Source organism: Salmo salar, chromosome 15 (genome assembly GCF_965601325.2).
Source record: "Salmo salar chromosome 15, fSalSal1, whole genome shotgun sequence".
Classification (NCBI taxonomy): Eukaryota; Metazoa; Chordata; class Actinopteri; order Salmoniformes; family Salmonidae; genus Salmo; species Salmo salar.
In genome coordinates this window covers 40929033-40954257 of record NC_138305.1, presented here as the reverse complement: position 1 = coordinate 40954257, position 25225 = coordinate 40929033, and the positions used below count along the sequence as shown (strand labels likewise).

The window sequence follows — 25225 nt, the reverse complement described above, 5'->3', positions numbered from 1 at the left end:
ATGCTATTACATCTTCTGGTTTCAATGATGTTTCTAGAGACAATATCTCTCTCATCATCACTCAATGCCTAGGTTTACCTCCACTGTATTCACATCCTACCATACCTTTGTCTGTACATTATACCTTGAAGCTATTTTATCGCCCCCAGAAACCTGCTCCTTTTACTCTCTATTCTGGATGTCATAGACAACCAATTCTCATAGCTTTTAGCCGTACCCTTATTCTACTCCTCCTCTGTTCCTCTGGTGATGTAGAGGTGAATCCAGGCCCTGCAGTGCCTAGCTCCACTCCTATTCCCCAGGCGCTCTCTTTTGATGACTTCTGTAACCGTAATAGCCTTGGTTTCATGCATGTTAACATTAGAAGCCTTCTATCTAAGTTTGATTTATTCACTGCTTTAGCACACTCTGCCAACCCGGATGTCCTAGCCGTGTCTGAATCCTGGCTTAGGAAGTCCACCAAAAACTCTGAAATCTTCATCCCTAACTACAACATTTTCAGACAAGATAGAACGGCCAAAGGGGGCAGTGTTGCAATCTACTGCAGAGAGAGCCTGCAGAGTTCTGTCCTACTATCCAGGTCTGTACCCAAACAATTTGAACTTCTACTTGTAAAAATCCATCTCTCTAAAAACAAGTCTCACCGTTGCCGCCTGCTATAGACCACCCTCTTCCCCCAGCTGTACTCTGGACACCATATGTGAACTGATTGCCCCCCCATCTATCTTCAGAGCTCTTCCAGCTCCTAAACTGGGACATGCTTAACACCCCAGCCATCCTATAATCTAAGCTTGATGCCCTCAATCTCACACAAATTATCAATGAACCTACCAGGTACCACCCCAAAGCCGTAAACACGGGCACCCTCATAGATATCATCCTAACCAACTTGCCCTCTAAATACATCTCTGCTGTTTTCAACCAAGATCTCAGCGATCACTGCCTCATTGCCTGCATCCTTAATGGGTCAGCGGTCAAACGACCTCCACTCATCACTGTCAAACGCTCCCTGAAACATTTCAGCGAGCAAGCCTTTCTAATCGACCTGGCCCGGGTATCCTGGAAGGATATTGACCTCTTCCGTCAGTAGAGGATGCCTGGTTGTTTAAAAAAAATGCCTTCCTCACCATCTTAAATAAGCATGCCACATTCAAGAAATTTAGAACCAGGAACAGATATAGCCCTTGGTTCTCTCCAGACCTGACTGCCCTTAACCAACACAAAAACATCCTGTGGCGTTCTGCATTAGCATCGAACAGCCCCCGTGATATGCAACTTTTCAGGGAAGTTAGAAACCAATATACACAGGCAGTTAGAAAAGCCAAGGCTAGCTTTTTCAAGCAGAAATTTGCTTCCTGCAACACAAACTCAAAAAAGTTCTGGGACACTGTAAAGTCCATGGAGAATAAGAGCACCTCCTCCCAGCTGCCCACTGCACTGAGGATAGGAAACTCTGTCACCTCTGATAAATCCACTATAATTGAGAATTTCAATAAGCATTTTTCTACGGCTGGCCATGCTTTCCACTTGGCTACCCCTACCGCGGTCAACAGCACTGCACCCCCCCACAGCTACTCACCCAAGCCTTCCCCATTTCTCCTTCTCCCAAATCCAGTCAGCTGATGTTCTGAAAGAGCTGCAAAATCTGGACCCCTACAAATCAGCCGGGCTAGACAATCTGGACCCTTTCTTTCTAAAATGATATGCTGAAATTGTTGCAACCCCTATTACCAGTCTGTTCAACCGCTCTTTCGTGTCATCTGAGATTCCAAAAGATTGGAAAGCAGCTGCTGTCATCCCCCTCTTCAAAGGAGGGGACACTCTTGACCCAAACTGCTACAGACCTATATCTATCATACCCTGCCTTTCTAAGGTCTTCGAAAGCCAAGTCAACAAACAAATTACCGACCATTTTGAATCCCACCGCACCTTCTCCGCTATGCAATCTGGTTTCAGAGCTGGTCATGGGTGCACCTCAGCCACGCTTAAGGTCCTAAACGATATCGTAACCGCCATCGATAAGAAACAATACTGTGCTGCCGTATTCATTGACCTGGTCAAGGCTTTCGACTCTGTCAATCACCACATCCTCATCGGCAGACTCGATATTCTTGGTTTGTCAAATGATTGCCTCGCCTGGTTCACCAACTACTTCTCTGATAGAGTTCAATGTGTCAAATCGGATGGCCTGTTGTCCGGGCCACTTGTAGTCTCTATGGGGGTGCCACAGGGTTCAATTCTTTTGCCAACTCTTTTTTTCTGTATACATCAATGATGTCGCTCTTGCTGCTGGTGAGTCTCTGATCCACCTCTACGCAGACGACACCATTCTGTATACTTCTGGCCCTTCTTTGGACACTGTGTTAACAACCCTCCAGACGAGCTTCAATGCCATTAAAACTCTCCTTCCGTGGCCTCCAACTGGTCTTAAATACAAGTAAAACTAAATGCATGCTCTTCAACCGATCGCTGCCCGCACCTGCCCGCTCGTCCAGCATCACTACTCTGGATGGTTCTTACTTAGAATATGTGGACAACTACAAATACCTAGGTGTCTGGTTAGACTGTAAGCTCTCCTTCCAGACTCACATCAAACATCTCCAATCCAAAGTTAAATCTAGAATTGGCTTCCTATTTCGCAACAAAGCATCCTTCACTAATGCTGCCAAACATACACTCGTAAAACTGACCATCCTACCGATCCTCGACTTCGGCGATGTCATTTACAAAATAGTCTCCAATACCCTACTCAATAAACTGGATGCAGTCTATCACAGTGCCATCCGTTTTGTCACCAAAGCCCCATATACTACCCACCACTGCGACCTGTACGCTCTCGTTGGCTGGCCCTCGCTTCATACTCGTCACCAAACCCACTGGCTCCAGGTCATCTACAAGACCCTGCTAGGTAAAGTCCCCCCTTATCTCAGCTCACTGGTCACCATAGCAGCACCCACCTGTAGCACCCACTCCAGCAGGTATGTCTCTCTGGTCACCCCCAAAGCCAATTCATCCTTTGGCCGTCTCTCCTTCCAGTTCTCTACTGCCAATGACTGGAACGAACTACAAAAATCTCTGAAACTGGAAACACTTATCTCCCTCACTAGCTTTAAGCACCAACTGTCAGAGCAGCTCACAGATCACTGCACCTGTACATAGCCCATCTATAAATAGCCCAAACAACTACCTCTTCCCCTACTGTATTTATTTATTTTGCTCCTTTGCACCAGAGTATTTGTACTTTGCACACTCATCTACTGTCAAATCTACCATTCCAGTGTTTTAATTGCTATATTGTATTTACTTCGCCACCATGGCCTATTTATTGCCTTTACCTCCCTTATCTCACCTCATTTGCTCACATTGTATATAGACTTATGTTTCTACTGTATTATTGACTGTAGGTTTGTTTTACTCCATGTGTAACTCTGTTATGTGTCGAACTGCTTTGCTTTATCTTGGCCAGGTCGCAGTTGTAAATGAGAACTTGTTCTCAACTTGCCTACCTGGTGAAATAAAATAAAAAATAAAATAAAAAATGTCACAACTAGGGAAGTTCTGGATGCTCTCTTAATTATTGATGTAAAAAAATCATCTTGGGCAGACATGCTTGACCTGTGTCTTCTACGGCTTCCTGCACCTCTGATTGTGGAGCCTTAGACACATTTTGTATCTATCCATTCTCTTGGGTATTATTCCTAAGGTGTGGAAGGTGGCCCTTCTTCTCCCACTCCACAAAGGTGGTGAGCCCTGCGATCTTAATAATTATCGCCCAATTTCAAAACGTTCATGTCTAGCGGAAATATTAGAACTCTTGTTACGTTCTCAACTGCGGTCCTTTTTTAGATGGAAAATGTATTCTGAATGCTCACCAGTCAGGCTTTAGGCCAGGACATCAATGTCATAGTTATTCATAAATTACATAGTTGACACACTATACAGGAAACAGCACTGCTCTGCCCTCTGATTCAGAGGTTAAATGCGGAAGACACATTTCAGTTGAATACATTCAGATGGACAACTGACTAGGTATCCCCATTTCCCTTTATATTGATATGTGGAAAACATTCAATACAGTTGATCATGCACTCTTGCTATGGAGACTATCCAACATTTTTCTAGACCAAGCAGCCTGCCGCTGGTTAAAGAAATTACCTGCACGACAGAAGTCAATGTACAGTATATCTGCTGATGGCGTTCTTTTAAAGGTCCCAAACAGTCATTCTGATTACCATGTAAAATAGCCTTTTGAGTGGCTAAAATATCTCCCATAATATTTTATGGGGATAGAAATTCCTTCTTTATCATCGAAAAATTACTTTTTCTCTCATGGCTAACTACCAGGAAGTTTGAAAAGATGGACATTCATCAGGTTTACGTGACTGACAACTGTTTGAAACGCCTATGTCAAGTAACTTGGATGCAGTGTTGCAGCAAAATAATTTCAAGTAAATTTGGTAATGCACAAATCAAATCATCAAATCAAATTTTATTGCATTTTTACATTTTACATTTTAGTCATTTAGCAGACGCTCTTATCCAGAGCGACTTACAGTAGTGAATGCATACATTTCATACAATTATTTATTTATTTTTTTTCTGTGCTGGTCACCCACACATGGTTAGCAGATGTTAATGCGAGTGTAGCGAAATGCTCGTGCTTCTAGTTCCAACCATGCAGTAATATCTAACAAGTAATCTAACAATTTCACAACAACTACCTTTATAGGAATGAATAAGAATATGTACATATAAATATATGGATGAGCGATGGCCGAACGGCATAGGCAAGATGGTATAGAGTACAGTATATACCCTACATTACTCATCTCATATGTATGTAAACATTATATAAAGTGGCATTGTTTAAAGTGACTAGTGATACATTTATTACATCCAATTTGTAATTATTAAAGTGGCTAGAGATTTGAGTCAGTATGTTGGCAGCAGCCACTCAATGTTAGTGATGGCTGTTTAACAGTCTGATGGCCTTGAGATAGAAGCTGTTTTTCACTCTCTCGGTCCCAGCTTTGATGCACCTGTACTGACCTCGCCTTCTGGATGATAGCGGGGGGAACAGGCAGTGGCTCGGGTGGTTGTTGTTCTTGATGATCTTTTTGGCCTTCCTGTGAGATCAGGTGGTGTAGGTGTACTGGAGGGCAGGTAGTTTGCCCCCGGTGATGCGTTGTGCATACCTCAATACCCTCTGAAGAGCCTTGCGGTTGTGGGCGGAGCAGTTGCCGTATCAGGCGGTGATACAGCCCGACAGGATGCTCTCGATTGTGCATCTGTAAAAGTTTGAATGTTTATGCGTGACAAGCCAAATTTCATCAGCCTTCTGAGGTTGATGAGGCGCTGTTGCGCCTTCTTCACCACGCTGTCTGTGTGGGTGGACCATTTCAGTTTGTCCGTGATGTGTACGCCGAGGAACTTAAAACTTTTCACCTCCACTACTGTCCCGTCGATGTGGATAGGGGGGGTGCTCCCTCTGCTGTTTCCCGAAGTCCACAATCATCTCCTTTGTTTTGTTGACGTTGAGTGTGAGGTTATTTTCCTGACACCACACTCCGAGGGCCCTCACCTCCTCCCTGTAGGCCGTCTCATCGTTGTCGGTAATCAAGCCTACCACTGTAGTGTCATCTGCAAACTTGATGATTGAGTTGTAGGCGTGTATGGCCACGCGGTCATGGGTGAACAGGGAGTACAGGAGAGGGCTGAGAACGCACCCTTGTGCTGCCCCAGTGTCGAGGATGGAGATGATGTTTCCTACCCTAGTCCCTCATTATAAGTATCTAGGTATTTGGATTGATGATAAGCGGTCCTTTAAAACACACATTGATAAACTGACTAAAAAGTTGAGAGTAAAGATTGGTTTCTTGAAAATAGGAGGAAGATTTTTCAAGCGACACTTCTCCCAGTAATTGACTATGGCGACTCAATCTACAGTACATGCACAGGTCAGCCTCTGTGTTAAAACCTATAGATTCAGTCTACCACTCCGCATTGATTTTATCACTAGTGATAATTTCCGTATTCATCATTGTCTCTTATATAGTTTTGTTGGCTGGGAGTCTCTGACTACCAGAAGAGAGTATCATTGTCTCTTATATAGTTTTGTTGGCTGGGAGTCTCTGACTACCAGAAGAGAGTATCATTGTCTCTTATATAGTTTTGTTGGCTGGCAGTCTCTGACTACCAGAAGACAGTATCATTGTCTCTTATATAGTTTTGATGACTGGGAGTCTTTGACTACCAGAAGGGCCCAACATTGACTATTATTCGTATCTAAAGCAGTTCTCCAGAATATCCCATACTACCTCACCTCACTTCTAAATTGGAAATCTAGTAATTATAAGACTCAAGACTGGTTGGTACTAGAGGTTCCACAGGTCTCCTCTGAGTTAGGGAAGTTACTATGCCCTTCAGTCCTGGAATGTCCGACTTGCCTGACTTGTTTGTCTCATGTGCCAGTTCAGTTGGTCTTGCATCTGTGCTTCTGCATGGGAACAGAAAGAAAAGACAAAAGGACTGACTGCAAGGGGCGCAGGTAGCAGGTAACCTAGTGGTTAGAGTGTTGGGCCAGTAATCGAAAGGTTGCTGGATCGAATCCCCGAACTGACAAGGTAGAAATCTGTCGTTCTGCCCCTGAACAAGGCAGTTAACCCACTGTTCCCCGGTAGGCCGTCATTGTAAATAAGAATTTGTTCTTAACTGACTTGCCTAGTTAAATAAAGGTTAAATAAAAAGTTGTGGTCAATGAATGTTGTTCAGTTTGTTGGAATAATAGCCTACAGTTAAAAGTTCAACAAGTGACTTTGCCACCAGGTTACTGAGTCATTCTGGTCTTACAGTATGAACAAGTCATGTAGACCAATAGAAACGGCGGAGTACATCACTTTTAATTATTTGATAACATAACAGTTTGTGTACACAAGTACAAAGAATGTGATATACAGATATGTGTTGGCGCTTTGTGTTATGGGGATGTGTGAAACTTACTCCTCAGCCTGAACTGTCCCCATTTGCGCAGCTGAATGTTAACTTTTCAGTGGCACCAACTGGTAAGACCGATGCTTCAGGAGAGCGGTCACATGTGCTAGCAAGGGAGAGGCCTTGGGTTTTGAGCCTTGTGGGAGCTGAATCAGGAGGAAGTGGTAGTCGCTAAGCAAGCAGTGTGATGTCCTTTACATATTTGTTTTTCTTACTGTATACATGTTCTATGGATGATGCATGAATCAATAATTGATCAAGTCCTTTGGAATTCTTTACATAATGTGGTGGGTCAGGTTATTATACCAAATCAAAGCCAGTATTATGTTAGTTGATAACTCCAATTGGAGTTTCTAATGTTCAAAACAGCAGGGTTAGTGGGTTCAAGTCAAGTGCCAATGAACAGCCTGTGTTATGATTATTTCCTTCGAATCAAGTGAGCATCTGAGTTTAATATGAATGAGATATAATATTAACTCAGGGACCACCTGTCTTAAAATACCTCCAGCAATGTAAACATGAGTCAGCGCACAGAATCAGCATGGGTTATCATCATAGTGTTATTGCCGCTGTTTGTGGTTTTATCGTTTTTACATTGACACAGCAGCACTCTCTTTACATTTCCTGTTGTTCCCTGGTGTTGGAGATTAGTAAATATTATTCTTACTTGTGTCTATTTTTACATCCTTTAAAGGGGAAATCTGCAGTTCATCAATAAACCAAGCAGTCGCACCACCACCTTTTTTGGGTAAACTGCTTAGGGATGGGGCTGGAGGAATGTAACTACTCTCAGATTCATAGACGGGGCTATGGATGCAAGGACTGACCATACATGAAATCAAAATGATAGTTTTGACTAGGGTTGCACATTTTGGGGAATATTCAGAGGTGGAAACTTTCCGTGGGAATTGACGGGAACATATGGGAAGTAATGGAAATATATGTAAAATAATATAAATACCATTTAAATGTAGATGTTTGTTGCATTGGATATATTTACCATATCATATGGAGACAGAAACATAAACCTTTTACCTTATCATAAGTAGACATAATTGCAAATGATTAAATCCTTCCAATATAAATTTTAAAAAAACAATTTAGTTACGAATTGAACTTTAACTCTTCACATGGGGTTATTTCACTGAACAACAAAAGAAAGGGAATATTGAATGATCCCCAATGATCCATTGCATCTCCCAAAAATGTTTTCAACATACATCTGTAAAATGATAGTCTAGAAACTAAAGCTTTAGTTGTCTTCCTCTCAGGCTTCCATGTCTTCTCCCTGGACCTCCTCAATGTCCACCTCTTGAACATCAGACTCTGAGGCCTCATCTTCACTGTCGCTTTTCAACCTTGTTGAGAATGCCTCGTTGTCAGGCCCAAAAAGCCTCAAATTTGCCTGGATGGCCACCAATTTTTCAACCCTTGTATTGCTCAGCCTGTTGCGTGCTTTGGTGTGTGTGTTTCCAAACAAGGACTAGTTGTGCTCTGAGGCGGCTGATGTTGGTAGGATTTGGAGAATGATGGTGGCAACAGGGGAAAGAGACTCAGATCCACAAAGTCACTTCCATCAGGTGGCTGATGAGATATGTTGGCACGACTGCCATATTGCATCTCCAACCCAAAGCCCTTGCTTGGAAGTATACATCGCCAGACTGCCAAGAACCTTGCCCTCATCCAGGCCAATGTGGCGAGACACGGTAGTGATGATACCATAGGCCTTGTTGATCTCTGCACCAGACAGGATGCTCTTGCCAGCATACTTGGGGTCCAACATGTACGCTGCGGCGTGTATGGGCTTCAGGCAGAAGTTTTCATGCTTTTTGATGTAATTCAGAACTGCAGTTTCCTCTGTTTGGAGCAACAGTGAAGTGGGCAGGGCAGTACAGATTTATTCTCTTAAATTCTCTTACCTTCTGAACATCAGACAGGATGGCATTGTCTCCCTCAATCCGTGCAATGGATAGTGCTATAGGTTTCAGGAGTTTCAGGCTGCTTACCACTCTCTCCCAAAATACATCATCCAGGAGGATCCTCTTGGAGACTCCTTCCCTTCCAGGAGACTGTCAAACATGATGACAACACCACCCCAACGGGTGTTGCTAGGCAGCTTCAATGTGGTGCTCTTATTCTTCTCACTTTGCTTGGTGAGGTAGATTGTTGCTAAAATGTGATGACCCTTCACATACCTAACCATTTCCTTGGCTCTCTTGTAGAGTATCCATTGTTTTCAGTGCCATGATGTACTTGAGGAGCAGATTCAATGCATGAGCAGCACAGCCAATGGGTGTGATGGGAGGGTTGGACTCCTCCACTTTAGACCAATACCTTCTGGGTTCCAAGGTCATTGATGACTGCCTTCAGCTCATCTGCAATGTAGAGACTGGTGTTTCTGTTGTCCCTTGTGTCTGTGCTCTTGTAGAATACTGTTTGAGGGGTGGAGATGATGTCGTTAATTATTCCTTGCCCACGAATATTCGACCACCCATCAGAGATGATTGCAAAACTTTCTGCTTTCTCTATGATTTGCTTGACATTCACTTCAACTCTGTTGAACTCTGCATCCAGCAAATGAGTAGATAAAGCATGTCTAGTTGGAGGGGTGTATGCTGGTCGAGGGAACATTCAGAAATTTCTTCCATTACACATTGCCTGTGAGCATCAGAGGTGAACCAGTTGCATACACAGCCCGAGCAAGACCTTCATCAGCATTTCTCTGACTACGTTCCTCCATTGAGTCAAAAGAATATATGATTCCAGGAGGACCATGAGCTGTTGCTATCGATAAGGTGCCTGATTCATCATTTTCACCTCAAACAAAAGTAGAGGGACTTTTATCAGCGGTTGCTTGTTGTGAGCGCTGAGGGAACTTTATGCACTTGGCCAGATGATTCTGCATCTTTGTTGCATTCTTCACATATGATTTTGCACAGTATTTGCAAATGTACACAGCTTTTTCTTCTACATTAGCTGCAGTGAAATGTCTCCACACATCAGATAGTGCCCGTGGCATTTTCCTGTAAAGATTAGAAAAAAATGAGTAAAGAAAAACAAGTACAATTCCATGTACAGATAAATTGTTAAGCAGTTAGATTAAACAACTCCTTTGTAAGATGCATGTTTTAAAATGAAACATGTATGGAAACTGTATTTCATATAAAATACACTGCTCAAAGAAATAAAGGGAACACTTAAACAACACAATGTAACTCCAAGTCAATCACACTTCTGTGAAATCAAACTGTCCACTTAGGAAGCAACACTGATTGACAATAAATTTCACATGCTGTTGTGCAAATGGAATAGACAACAGGTGGAAATTATAGGCAATTAGCAAGACACCCCCAATAAAGGAGTGGTTCTGCAGGTGGGGACCACACACCACTTCTCAGTTCCTATGCTTTCTGGCTGATGTTTTGGTCACTTTTGAATGCTGGCAGTGCTTTCACTCTAGTGGTAGCATGAGACGGAGTCTACAACCCACACAAGTGGCTCAGGTAGTGCAGCTCATCCAGGATGGCAAATCAATACGAGCTGTGGCAAGAAGGTTTACTGTGTCTGTCAGCGTAGTGTCCAGAGCATGGAGATGCTACCAGGAGACAGGCCAGTACATCAGGAGACGTGGAGGAGGCCGTAGGAGGGCAACAACCCAGCAGCAGGACCGCTACCTCCGCCTTTGTGCAAGGAGGAGCAGGAGGAGCACTGCCAGAGCCCTGCAAAATGACCTCCAGCAGGCCACAAATGTGCATGTGTCTGCTGAAACGGTCAGAAACAGACTCCATGAGGGTGGTATGAGGGCCCGACGTCCACAGGTGGGGGTTGTACTTACAGCCCAACACCATGCAGGACGTTTGGCATTTGCCAGAGAACACCAAGATTGGCAAATTCGCCACTGGCGCCCTGTGCTCTTCACAGATGAAAGCAGGTTCACACTGAGCACATGTGACAGACTCTGGAGACGCCGTGGAGAACGTTCTGCTGCCTGCAACATCCTCCAGCATGACCGGTTTGGCGGTGGGTCAGTCATGGTGTAGGGTGGCATTTCTTTGGGGGGCCGCACAGCCCTCCACGTGCTCGCCAGAGGTAGCCTGACTGCCATTAGGTACCGAGATGAGATCCTCAGACCCCTTGTGAGACCATATGCTGGTGCGGTTGGCCCTGGGTTCCTCCTAATGCAAGACAATGCTAGACCTCATGTGGCTGGAGTGTGTCAGCAGTTCCTGCAAGAGGAAGGCATTGATGCTATGGACTGGCCCGCCCATTCCCCAGACCTGAATCCAATTGAGCACATTGGGACATCATGTCTCGCTCCATCCACCAACGCCACGTTGACCACAGACTGTCCAGGAGTTGGCGGATGCTTTAGTCCAGGTCTGGGAGGAGATCCCTCAGGAGACCATCCACCACCTCATCAGGAGCATGCCCAGGCGTTGTGGGGAGGTCATACAGGCACGTGGAGGCCACACACCCTACTGAGACTCATTTTGACTTGTTTTAAGGACATTACATCAAAGTTGGATCAGCCTGTAGTGTGGTTTTCCACTTTAATTTTGATTTTGACTCCAAATCCAGACCTCCATGGGTTGATAAATTGGATTTCCATTGATTATTTTTGTGTGATTTTGTTGTCAGCACATTCAACTATGTAAAGAAAAAAGTATTTAATAAGATTATTTCTTTCATTCAGATCTAGGATGTGTTGTTTAAGTGTTCCCTTTATTTTTTTGAGCAGTATATATTCACCCCACCGAGTATTGTAATCAAAACTTACCAGAAAGCATGTAGTCCTTGGCTCAGACAGTATAGTAGTGTGGGCTCAATAGCATCTCATTAGTGTGCAAGATCTTGAGAATCAGCTGTACATGTGATGGAAGAGTGCACTGCACATGGGATGGAAGAATACACTGTGCATGCAGAGGGTTGCAATTCCATTGAATTGGGGATAGTTTAACCAAAATATGCCACAAGACCTAGAATTGCCTTGTATATCCCAGAAAAATTGATTCACTGTTATAAGCTCACTTTTTTGATGACTTTAAGCAAAATTCCCCAAATTCCCGGGCTTAACTTCCCATGGAAAAATTCCGGAAATCTACCGGAAAGTATCCGACCCTTTGCAACCCTAGTTTTAACCATGTTGTGAAGGTGTACAGTGTTTGTTTACAATTTACAAACAATGGAGTTAAACAACATTATATTTTATATTTCTGATGGGGTTAAACAGACTGTAGTTAACCGGTACTGGTAGTGTTTGAGGAATTACAAAGGAATACAATCAAGCAATTATTTTTACACAAAAGTACATACAGTATCTCAAAACCCAACCTCCCAGAACCCATCACTGGGGGCTTTCCCATGCAGTCTGTCCAATACAGCTTTGCCTCAATTCTTTGGAACTGTTTCCATGGTGCATCCATTCACTAGGTACTACAGTATTTTCCCCCACATGTTATCAGTAATAAACCCAGCCAATTCTCCAGTCTTCTGGAAATGAGATGTCCTCTGAGAGTGTACACTACAGAAGAGTGGAGGGCCAGACAGATAGAACCCCAGCAGTAACATTCCATGTCTCTGTTGGGGTTGTCACAGTAACCAACAGGCATAGGCCCTTGTATTAACAGTAGTGGATGTTTGAAATGTGTATTATGAGTTAAGTGAAACTTGATTGCTAGTGCATGTGATTGATAGTACTGTAATTCCCTGTTTCCATGCTAAAGCATGCATTTTCTGTCACTACGTAGAAATACTTTTTTACTACACAGTCTCAGATTTAGTAAGCCTCGGAGGGGACAGTATACCTGTGTGCCTCTAACCTGACCTGTACTGTCAGATCTACAGTATGACTGTATTACTATGGCTCCTCCCATTTGTGTCTGTATGCAAAATGACCAGGCCAAACACTAGAGAAAGACTAAATTGTTTCCCCCTTTGTCCTTCTGCACTGGCAGTTTGTCAATCTTGGAGCCAGCTAAATAGCTGACCTTTCAATGGAATGGGGCTGGCTGTGGGATAACGTTGGTGCTGTTTGCATTGTTGGGATACTTGGTTTCCTTCCTGGTCATCTTGAGAGGTTGTGTTCAAACCTTGCATCATTTCTCTTAATGGGGGAGATGCCATTTATATTTCTGTCTTGGGATGGAATACTGACTAACAGTGAAACCCATTCCTCTTTCTCGCTGCATTTTCTGGTGGTTGTTGTGTTTATTAAAATGCCCCTCTAAACCAAATATGTGTGCTGTGTTTTGGGTTGTTCCCCATAAAAGGTAATTACAGGCTGAACATTTGAATAAAAAACGTTACAGCACTTATTCTTTTAAAATTTAAACATGGTGGAAATATTAAAGAAAACTAGAAAGCAAATAGACAGAGCAATTGCTTTGTGAGAGCATTTCCCCACCACTCTCTGAATTTCAGATTTGTGCAAGTATGTTATTTATCCAGGGCCAGAAATGTCAGGTATTACTGATATCCTGTCCAGTGGCTAGGAGGGAGCTGATATTCATTTGACCACCTCCACAGACCTTTAGGTGAGACCTAACAGCCGTACAGGCCTGCAGCTCATTTGTCTTCCGTCCTGTTTATGACAATTCACTGCAAGAAAGACTGTATACCTCACAGCCGTGACGAACACTAAGCTGGAATTATCTTGGCTAATTTGTATTGAGGTCATCACATATTTCTCCTTGCATGCTGACACCTTGGTAGTGTAAAACAAACCTTACTCCTGACTGCTGCATTTAAGCCAAGGTGTAGCCTGGCATGACCCAGATTGACTGTGTTTAGTATCGAGTGTATAAAGCAGCAGCAGTCATGGGGCGGCAGGGTAGCCTAGTGGTTAGAGCGTTGGACTAGTTACCGAAAGGTTGCAAGTTCGAATCCCCGAGCTGACAAGGTACAAATCTGTCATTCTTCCCCTGAACAAGGCCACTTTTCCTAGGCCATCATGGAAAATAAGAATTTGTTCTTAACTGACTTGCCTAGTTAAATAAAGGGGGGGGAAAAAAGGAATGTAAAACTGCTGAGGTTTGATAAAACATTTGCCACTCTAGGCGTCCCTTTAAGTGCAACCACTAGAGATTATAGGGGGAGGGGAGGTTAGCCGCTCTCTGATGCCCATCAGGAGTCCTCTTCAGTGTTTCCCCTAGGAATTTTTCAGCAGAGGTGGCAAAGTAAGCATGAGGGGCGTGGCCAATGGCGCGGTCTCTGACCAAACATTTTAGAGACCGTCCTCTAGGCCGCAGAGCCAAAAATGTTAGTTTTAAAGCTAGTTTCTTACAATTATACACATTTGCCATGGGGCTGAGAGAAATAATGGCAGTTATAAAGCTAATTTCCGGCAATTCTACAAATTTTGCCATGGTTTATGCTGTGTTCTTATGCTATATGAGTAACTCAATCATTCTAACAAAACCAGCGTTCATCGTGTGGTCATTTGGAAAAAGCCTAGGAGTTAAGAGGAATGGTTTTAGTTTTGCTGATCTTTTTTATATATATATATATATATATATATATATATATATATATATATATATATATATATATATATATATATATATATACTGCTCAGAAAAATAAAGGGAACACTTAAACAACACAATGTAACTCCAAGTCAATCACACTTCTGTGAAATCAAACTGTCCACTTAGGAAGCAACACTGATTGACAATAAATTTCACATGCTGTTGTGCAAATGGAATAGACAGCAGGTGGAAATTATAGGCAATTAGTAAGACACCCCCAATAAAGGAGTGGTTCTGCAGGTGGTGACCACAGACCACTTCTCAGTTCCTATGCTTCCTGGCTGATGTTTTGGTCACTTTTGAATGCTGGCGGTGCTTTCACTCTAGTGGTAGCATGAGACGGAGTCTACAACCCACACATGTGGCTCAGGTAGTGCAGCTCATCCAGGATGGCACATCAATGCGAGCTGTGGCAAGAAGGATTGCTGTGTCTGTCAGCGTAGTGTCCAGAGCATGGAGGCGCTACCAGGAGACAGGCCAGTATATCAGGAGACATGGAGGAGGCCGTAGGAGGGCAAAAACCCAGCAGCAGGACCGCTACCTCCGCCTTTGTGCAAGGAGGAGCAGGAGGAGAACTGGCAGAGCCCTGCAAAATGACCTCCAGCAGGCCACAAATGTGCATGTGTCTGCTCAAACGGTCAGAAACAGACTCCATGAGGGTAGTATGAGGGCCCGACGTCCACAGGTGGGGGTTGTGCTTACAGCCCAACACCATGCAGGACGTTTGGCATTTGCCAGAGAACACCAAGATTGGCAAATTCGCCACTGGCGCCCTGTGCTCTTCACAGATGAAAGCAGGTTCACACTGAGCACATGTGACAGACTCTGGAGACGCCGTGGAGAACGTTCTGCTGCCTGCAACATCCTCCAGCATGACCGGTTTGGCGGTGGGTCAGTCATGGTGTGGGGTGGCATTTCTTTGGGGGGCCGCACAGCCCTCCATGTGCTCGCCAGAGGTAGCCTGACTGCCATTAGGTACCGAGATGAGATCCTCAGACCCCTTGTGAGACCATATTCTGGTGCGGTTGGCCCTGGGTTCCTCCTAATGCAAGACAATGCTAGACCTCGTGGCTGGAGTGTGTCAGCAGTTCCTGCAAGAGGAAGGCATTGATGCTATGGACTGGCCCGCCCGTTCCCCAGACCTGAATCCAATTGAGAACATCTGGGACATCATGTCTCGCTCCATCCACCAACGCCACGTTGCACCACAGACTGTCCAGGAGTTGGCGAATGCTTTAGTCCAGGTCTGGGAGGAGATCCCTCAGGAGACCATCCGCCACCTCATCAGGAGCATGCCCAGGCGTTGTAGGGAGGTCATACAGGCACGTGGAGGCCACACACACTACTGAGCCTCATTTTGACTTGTTTTAAGGACATTACATCAAAGTTGGATCAGCCTGTAGTGTGGTTTTCCACTTTAATTTTGAGTGTGACTCCAAATCCAGACCTCCATGGGTTGATAAATTGGATTTCCATTGATTATTTTTGTGTGATTTTGTTGTCAGCACATTCAACTATGTAAAGAAAAAAGTATTTAATAAGATTATTTCATTCATTCAGATCTAGGATGTGTTATTTTAGTGTTCCCTTAATTTTTTTGAGCAGTATATATATATGAAAAAAACTGTACATACAGTATACTGCTTTTTATTCAAATCAAAGTGTATTTGTCACATGCGCTGAATACAACAGGTGTAGACCTTACAGTGAAATGCTTATTGCATGTGCAATTTAAAACAATACTGTGTTCGTTGTTTGCTGTAACTTTGTTGTTTTAATATCGCAAACGGATGTGGCTGTTTCACCAGTAAGGATTACAGCTTTAGACTACTAACTTGGCATTTTGTAATAGGTTAATATAGGGGCTGGTCCTGGGCCAGCTAACAAGCAGCTAACAAGCAGCTAACAGCAGGGGTGCACAGAACTACGTGTTTTAGTGTGACTCGGTCAGAGGAAAACAGTTCTGCATTGAATGACTGAAATTAGTTAAACCTTCACGTTCATGCTAAACTAACTTCTATGTGGAAAATACAACCATATGTGACAACACTGCATTCATAGAGTTGCAATTCAAAAATATTTACCGGACAACCAGAGTTGGTTTTCTCATTAGAGTTCAGATTGGAAATTCAACACATTGTTGTATGGTATGGCTTGTAGTATTCATAACTCACTTGAACCCTAATAAAATTCACACTGAACTAGTCCTCATACTTTGTCCTTCTTTCTTCCTCAGTCGCAGGACAGGCTGCTACAGTGTCCAGAGCCGGCTCAAAAATGCCTCAGGAAAGCCCCCATACCACCGCTGTAACTCCCAGGACTCGCTGGATGAGCTGTTCATGGATGAATACTGGACGGAGGTGGAGAACATCACCCTTAGCGGCGAGGGAAAGGGGGATGCAGAGCCACAGGAGGAGGTGCAGCTGAAGGTGCCTGATGGTATGGAGCTCTACACTATAGCAGGAGTATTCATTGAAGTAGAGATGAGATGGGGTTGTTATAGTGGAAGGACTATATGCCCTGCTGCTTCAAAGTAACATTTTAGACCAACCTGCTGAAACAAGACCGAATGAGAGTGATGAGCGGAGAAATAATAATAAATACATATTTTTTCATTATGCCCAGCTTACGAGGCCACTTGATGCAATTGCCTCTTCTGCCTAACGGTAAGTCCGCCAGTGAGTATGTACTATGTACATTAGAAATATAATGAATTCATTCTATTTCTATGGTACAGTATATGACTTGTGATTTACCTAGATCACTGTCTGAAAGGATTCCTTTAGTAGAGCACATACAGTACATACTGGTCTGTTGTAATGACATATTGATAACTGTTAGCTGCCTGTAATGATAACTGCCTGTTACACTATGAAACCACACACTATTGCAGAGACTTTCATATTACCAGCCGCAATTGGTATGGTGAAAACAATGTGTGGGGAGACAGATGCACACAAACTCACATCAATACCTTTGTCAGATAACATTGTTAAACAAATAATTGATGCTATTTCTAGCAATCAAGAGGAAAGTCTGACTGAATGACTCAAAATCCCCAGTTTATGATCTCCAAATGGACGTTAGCTGTGAGGGCCGAGATGCCCATGCATTTACCTTTGTTCGCAATAAATGTTGGGGGATTTTTTTGCTTTGAGAGAGGAACTGTCATTCACAATGGATGTAATGAAAATGAAATATCTCCTTGCCTATGTAGCAGACATACAGTATTTGGGAACGAACTGAACGCAAGCATGCAGGGGAAATACAAAAACATTCTACAGATGATCAGTGGATTCAGAGGAAAGAATTCTTATTGGAGAGAGTTTTTTCGAAAGCGAACCATGCCCCCTTCCTCAGCTGTGCATGTTTCTAACAGAAAACAGCATCAGTAAGTGTCCCACACGAGTGAACACTGCTCACCTCCAACCCTTGGAAGACCGCTTTGGGATTACTTCCCAATCCGTTTGAATGGCTCAGTTGACATGCCGTTAAGTGAAGTCGAACAGCTGATCGAGCTGTCATGTGACTCCATGCTGCAGACAACACATTCACGTGTCACTAAGGAAGAATTTTGGTTCCTGTCTCAAAGGGAATATCCTGCTGTCTCCCGTTTAGCATTAAAACTCATGGTACCCTCAGCGTATATGTCACGGGTGTCGTAGGGTAGAGACCAAGACGCAGCGGGAAAATGTACACTCATCTTCTTTTTTATTTAGGTGAAGAAGGAAAACACATAAACGTATTCAAAACAAAACGAACTTGACAGTCTTGTCAGGCAAACAGCTAAACAAGAACAATCTCCCACAAAATCCCATGAAAAACAAACTCCTAATTATAGGACCCTCAATCAGAGGCAACAATAACCAGCTGCCTCCAATTGAAGGTCCAACCCCAATTAACTAAACATAGAACTACAAAAGACTAGATAGTATATTTCTATGTTCTAACATAGAACAATGACTAACAAACCCCGGACTAATAAATCAAATAACCCTCTACCTAAATACATACACAAAACACACCCTGAACCACATAAAACAAACACCCCCTGCCACGTCCTGACCAAACTACAATAACAAATAACCCTTATACTGGCCAGGACGTGACAGTACCCCCACCCCAAAGATGCAGACCCCGGATGCACCTCACACAAATAACCAAAATAAACCCACAAAACAAAATAAATCCCAAAACTGAAGGGAGGGTGGCTGCCGTCACCAACGGCTCCTGTGCTACACCCCCCCCCCCCCCCCCCCCCCCCTCCCCAAACCTCCTACAGTGGAGGTGGCTCAGGCCTTAAAACCCTACCTGACCAAACCACCACCACTGCATACCTTTGCCAGAGGCCAGTTACTGAAGACCCTGGACTGTCCTCTTGGAGCTCCGGACTGTAGGCCGACTCTGGGAGCTCCGGACTGTAGGCCGACTCTGGGAGCTCCGGACTGTAGGCCGACTCTGGGAGCTCCGGACTGTAGGCCGACTCTGGGAGCTCCGGACTGTAGGCCGACTCTGGGAGCTCCGGACTGTAGGCCGACTCTGGGAGCTCCGGACTGTAGGCCGACTCTGGGAGCTCCGGACTGTAGGCCGACTCTGGGAGCTCCGGACTGTAGGCCGACTCTGGGAGCTCCGGACTGTAGGCCGTCTCACTCGGTTCCGGACTGTAGGCCGTCTCACTCGGTTCCGGACTGTAGGCCGTCTCACTCGGTTCCCGACTGTAGGCCGTCTCACTCGGTTCCCGACTTGTAGGCCGTCTCACTCGGTTCCCGACTTGTAGGCCGTCTCACTCGGTTCCCGACTTGTAGGCCGTCTCACTCGGTTCCCGACTGTAGGCCGTCTCACTCGGTTCCCGACTGTAGGCCGTCTCACTCGGTTCCCGACTGTAGGCCGTCTCACTCGGTTCCGGACTGCACACTGTCACCGGACACTCTGGACGGGGCACTGTCGCCGGACACTCTGGACGGGGCACTGTCTCCGGACACTCTGGACGGGGCACTGTCTCCGGACACTCTGGACGGGGCAGTGTCGCCGGACACTCTGGACGGGGCACTGTCGTCGGAAGCTCGGGACTGGGCTGACGGACTGGAAGCCTAATGCGTGGGACTGGTAGTGGAGGTACCAGACTGGGGGCACGCACCTCAAGGCTAGTGCGAGGAGCAGGAACAGGCCGAGTTGGACTGGGCTGACGCACTGAAAGCCTGGTGCGTGGTGCTGGTACCAGATGTGCCAGACTGAAGACATGCACCTCAGGGCTAGTGCGAGGAGCAGGAACAGGACGAGTTGGACTGGGCTGAACCACTGGAAGGCTGGTGCGTGGTGCTGGTTTAGGAGACGCCAGACTATGGATATGCACCTCAGGGTCAGCACGAGAAGCAGGAACTGGATATACCGGGCCATGGGTAAGTACTGGAGGTCTGGAGTGCACCTCTTGCACAACCCGTCCTGGCTGGATGGAAATAGCAGCCCTGCACAAGCGGACTTCTGGTACAGGGCGAACTGGGCTGTGCAGAGGCCTGATGGTTGCCGTGCGTAGAGCAGGCGCAGGGTAGCCTGGGCCTAGGAGGCGCACTGGTGGCCAGATGCGCTGTGCAGGCATCCTCCTTCCAGGCTGGATGCCTACTCTAGCACGGCACTTGCGAGGGGCTGGGATCGTTCGCACCGGACTGTGCGTGCGCATGGGTGAGATTGTGCGCACTTCCGCGTACTCCGGCGCTCTCCCCTCCAGTTGCTTCCCATAATAAGCACGGGGAGTTGGCTTGCGGCTCAATCCTGGCCCCGCCAAACTACCCGTGTGCCCCCCCAAAAAAGTTATTGGGGGTGCCTCTCGTGCTTCCCCATCGGCGCGTATAAAGCCTCATACCAGCGCCGCTCCGCCTTGGCTGCCTCTATCTCCTCCGGTGGGTGACGATATTCCCCAGCCTGGTGCCATGGTCCAGCCCAGTCCAGAATTTCCTCCCATGTCCATGATTCCCGACAGTCCTTCTGTTGCTGCTTCCTCCACTACTTGGTCCATGGTTGGTGGGAGATTCTGTCACGGGTGTCGTAGGGTAGAGACCAAGACGCAGCGGAAAAATGTACACTCATCTTCTTTTTTATTTAGGTGAAGAAGGAAAACACATAAACGTATACAAAACAAAACGAACTTGACAGTCTTGTCAGGCAAACAGCTAAACAAGAACAATCTCCCACAAAATTCCATGAAAAACAAACTCCTAATTATAGGACCCTCAATCAGAGGCAACAATAACCAGCTGCCTCCAATTGAAGGTCCAACCCCAATTAACCTCTCTAGGGTCGGCGGGACGAAATCGTCCCACCTACGTAACAGCCAGCGGAATCCTGTGGCGCGTTATTCAAATACCTTAGAAATGCTATTACTTCAATTTCTCAAACATATGACTATTTTACACCATTTTAAAGACAAGACTCTCGTTAATCTAACCACACTGTCCGATTTCAAAAAGGCTTTACAACGAAAGCAAAATATTAGATTATGTCAGCAGATTACCCAGCCAGAAATAATCAGACACCCATTTTTCAAGCTAGCATATAATGTCACATAAACCCAAACCACAGCTAAATGCAGCACTAACCTTTGATGATCTTCATCAGATGACACACCTAGGACATTATGTTATACAATACATGCATGTTTTGTTCAATCAAGTTCACATTTATATCAACAACCAGCTTTTTACATTAGCATGTGACGTTCAGAACTAGCATACTTCCGGTGAATTTACTAAACATTTACTAAATTACTCACGATAAACGTTCACAAAAAGCATAACAATTATTTTAAGAATTATAGATACAGAACTCATCTATGCACTCGATGTCCGATTTTAAAATAGCTTTTCGGTGAAAGCACATTTTGCAATATTCTAAGTAGATAGCCCGGCATCACAGGGCTAGCTATTTAGACACCCAGCAAGTTTAGCACTCACCAAACTCCGATTTACTATAAGAAAAATGTTATTACCTTTGGTGTTCTTCGTCAGAATGCACTCCCAGGACTTCTACTTCAATAACAAATGTTGGTTTGGTCCCAAATAATCCATAGTTATATCCAAATCGCGGCGTTTTGTTCGTGCGTTCAAGACACTATCCGAAAGGGTAAATAAGGGTTACGCGCACGACGCATTTCGTGACAAAAAAATTCTAAATATTCCATTACCGTACTTCGAAGCATGTCAACCGCTGTTTAAAATCAATTTTTATGCCATTTTTCTCGTAAAAAAGCGATAATATTCCGACCGGGAATCTGTGTTTAGGTTCAAAGACGCTAGAAAATAAAAACATGGGGTCGACTCGTGCACGCGCCTCAGGCCATTGTCCTCTGATAGAGCACTTGCCAAAAGCGCTAATGTATTTCAGCCTGGGGCTGGAATTACATCATTCAGCTTTTTCCCGCCTTCTGAGAGCCTATGGGAGCCGTAGGAAGTGTCACGTTACAGCAAAGATCCTCAGTCTTCTATAAACAGAGTCAAGAAGCTCAAGGAATGGTCAGACAGGCCACTTCCTGTAAGGAATTTTCTCAGGTTTTTGCCTGCCATATGAGTTCTGTTATACTCACAGACACCATTCAAACAGTTTCAGAAACTTTAGGGTGTTTTCTATCCAAAGCCAATAGTTATATGCATATTCTAGTTACTGGGCAGGAGTAGTAACCAGATTAAATCGGGTACGTTTTTTTATCCGGCCGTGCAAATACTGCCCCCTATCCCCAACAGGTTAACTAAACATAGAACATAGAAATATACTAACATAGAACAATGACTAACAAACCACGGACTAATAAATCAAATAACCCTCTACCTAAACACATACACAAAACACCCCCTGCCACGTCCTGACCAAACTACAATAACAAAAAAAACCTATACTGGTCAGGACGTGACAGTATATCTGTGTGAAGCTGGTTTCAGTGCTCTCGTCTGCGTTAAAATGTCGATCCAGGTTGAATGTGACCGCGTTGATGACGTGAGTACTGTCGACCGCGCCCCCAGACTTTGAGAAGCTCCGACAAAACAGTCAAACTATTTCATTAGTGGTGGTGAGATAAGACATATTCCGTCAGAGTAATTTGCAATTGACGGTCATAGCCCCACATTAAAAGTATGTGATGGTGAGTTGAAGACAATCAGAAATACTGTTAGAATGTTTTTTCAATTGACTGTCATAGCCCCCCGCCAAAATTAACATTGGCTGTTAATTACATATGGTTCACATGGGTTGCCAGATTTCTTTTGATCAAAATGGGGTCGTGGGACAAAAAAAGTTTGGGAACCCCTGGAGTAAAGGGTTAGGAGTGAGACATCCTTCCCTGTTTCATGTCCTTGTTTGTTTCTATTCCCACTCCTCGGTACAGAGAAAATGCATAATATAATAGTTATTACACAGAAATAATATATGAATTAGTTTGTTTCTTTATTATTCAGTCTTTAGACCTAGACTTTACCATTAACATACTACAGCTCTTTTGGTGTATCATCAAGTAATAAGACTCAACCTAACTGAACTTGTGCATCCGTCTGTCTGTCTGTAGAGGGGGAACAGGAGAAGGCATGGCTGACTGAGGCAGGGCTGGCCACTCTGTTTGACGAGTCAGCGTCGGACCCCGAGGACATGATGGGGCTGTTGTTCACACTGACGCGCACACAGGCTGCCGCCGTAGAGAAACGTTTTGAAACCATCAGGAAGAGGAACAAGCACCACCACATACCTGACGTCAGAGACATCTTCAAACTCCCAGGCACACTGGAGTCAAAGGTCAGCCTACCACAGGTCCTGTTAACACGCACAAACCTGGTTTTAGAACTCAGTCATGCCTGAGATGCTTCACTGCAGAAAGAACCCATTGACTTGTTTACCACAGTCAGTTAACATCATTACTAATCACATGGAGATTGTCTGTTAATGGACACCAGAATGTGAGGTAATGGGTAACTGGATATCTTATCCTAATGAGAGTCTTGTCTTTAGTCTGTTCACAATTGGTAATAGAAACATATCGACTTTCTACAATATCAGCAGTTACATAAACTTGTTTGATTCATTAATTGTGCAAAATAAGCTATATTGAATTCTGATGAGAGCCTGTTTTTATTCTGTATTATGTTGCAGGAGGATGAAGCAAAGTCAACAGAGAGAAGTGAAAACGGAAAAAGGAATATTACGACAGATGGTATGTACCACAAGTTCTAGTAGGCGCAAGTGTCAATTTCATCATGTAAAAACTGGCACACTGGCAATATTTGAGGTGTGTCCTTAAAAACAAGCGCAAAAGTGAACATTTCATGCAGCACTAAAGGGAAGTTTTAAGACCCCCAAAAAGCAGGTCCTAACGGTAATGCAGTTGATAATGGCATTGATTTTGAGAGAGGCAGCGCAGCCTGTCCAGCCGTGACGCTCAGTGCCCATTGAAAGAGAGTTGTGCCTTTTGTGCTGGTGAATCTCTTATTTTCGAAACATAAAAAACTATTGTTTTCCCCCCATTTCGTTTGAGGCAATAAGGCCCTTCATCTACTTCCCAAGAGTCAGATGAACTCGTGGATACCATTTAGAGGTAGTTTCGCTAGCCAATGCTAACTAGCATTTGCACAATGATTGGAAGTCTATGGGTATCTGCTAGCATGCTAGTAGATACTCATAGACGTCCAGTCATCCACAAGTTCACCTGACTCTGGGGAAGTAGATAAAGGGACTCATTGCCAAAATCCCAAAGTATCCCTTTAATCAAGGCTGGTTTCACATAGGTGCATATTTTTATTATGTTGTATTGTCACATACACCAGATAGGTGCCGTGAAATGTGTTGTTTTACGGGGTCAGTCATAGTTGTTCGGAGCAAATGAAGGTTAAATGCCTTGCTCAAGGACACATAGACAGATTTTTATCCTTGTCGGCTCCGGGTATTCGAACCAGAGACCTTTCAGTTACTGACACAACGGTCTAACTAGGCTACCTGCCACTCCATTAGCCAAGTTTGGAGTAAAGGGGTCTTGAATGGTCTACTGAGAGTGCCTTGAAATATTTTGGAGGTTTTTGCCCTCATGCTTTTTCATGATTCACAATACACATACCTGCATACTTCATTTTGCTTGTTCAAGTAGGCTATCCATCCCCATTTTCAAAGAGCACCTCTCATCCGATTACCAAAGACATGATCCTCCAAACTATTCAGTCCTATAATGCCATATCAACGGCAGATTATTTAGAGAATGTGCCTCGCACATAGGCAACGATACAATTGACAGGAGTGTAGTATTTTGTAAAGTCATGCAAATGTTATGCGTAAAGACATTTAGGCCTACGTGTGCACACAGTGCCATGGAACAAGAGATGCGATTTATGATATCATGCTTCTGACCCCATCCTATTTAGAAATGTTGTTTTAAAAAACAGATGGCTTGTTTTTCATTTGATTAAAAACCAGTTATAGCCTCCCCTCAATGAAGGCTGTTTTTTTGTCCTGCCAAATGCATTCACCAAATAGCAGCATATCAATAAAGGGTTGAAATAAGACTGCTTTGAAATAAAATATGAATCACCAAAGCTTTATTAAAAGATCAAGTTTGGAAGCAGCAAAACAGTGAGCGGACCTCCCCTTTTTATCATTATTTTAGCCTGCACTCGTTATTCATTTGGATGTTCGTAAAAGCCTCCATAGTCTACCTTAATATTATATGCCCACTGGGAGCAATTATG

General features: G+C 44.3%; 1 protein-coding gene across 2 annotated transcripts in view; it reads left to right on the top strand.

Annotated features, from left to right (window-relative positions):
• LOC106571355 (rho GTPase-activating protein 18) overlaps positions 1-25225 on the top strand; it is a 66696-nt gene that overhangs the window by 30275 nt on the left and 11196 nt on the right. Inside the window, exons 1-4 of one of the 2 annotated variants that reach the window (XM_014144343.3) lie at positions 16753-16955; positions 17142-17182; positions 23065-23288; positions 23643-23703. In XM_014144343.3, coding sequence (XP_013999818.1) covers positions 17158-17182; positions 23065-23288; positions 23643-23703 — 310 coding nt within the window. In that variant the 5' untranslated portion in view covers positions 16753-16955; positions 17142-17157. Of the gene's footprint in view, positions 1-16752; positions 16956-17141; positions 17183-23064; positions 23289-23642; positions 23704-25225 lie in introns of those variants that run through there. The other variant, XM_014144342.3, reaches the window with a different exon arrangement.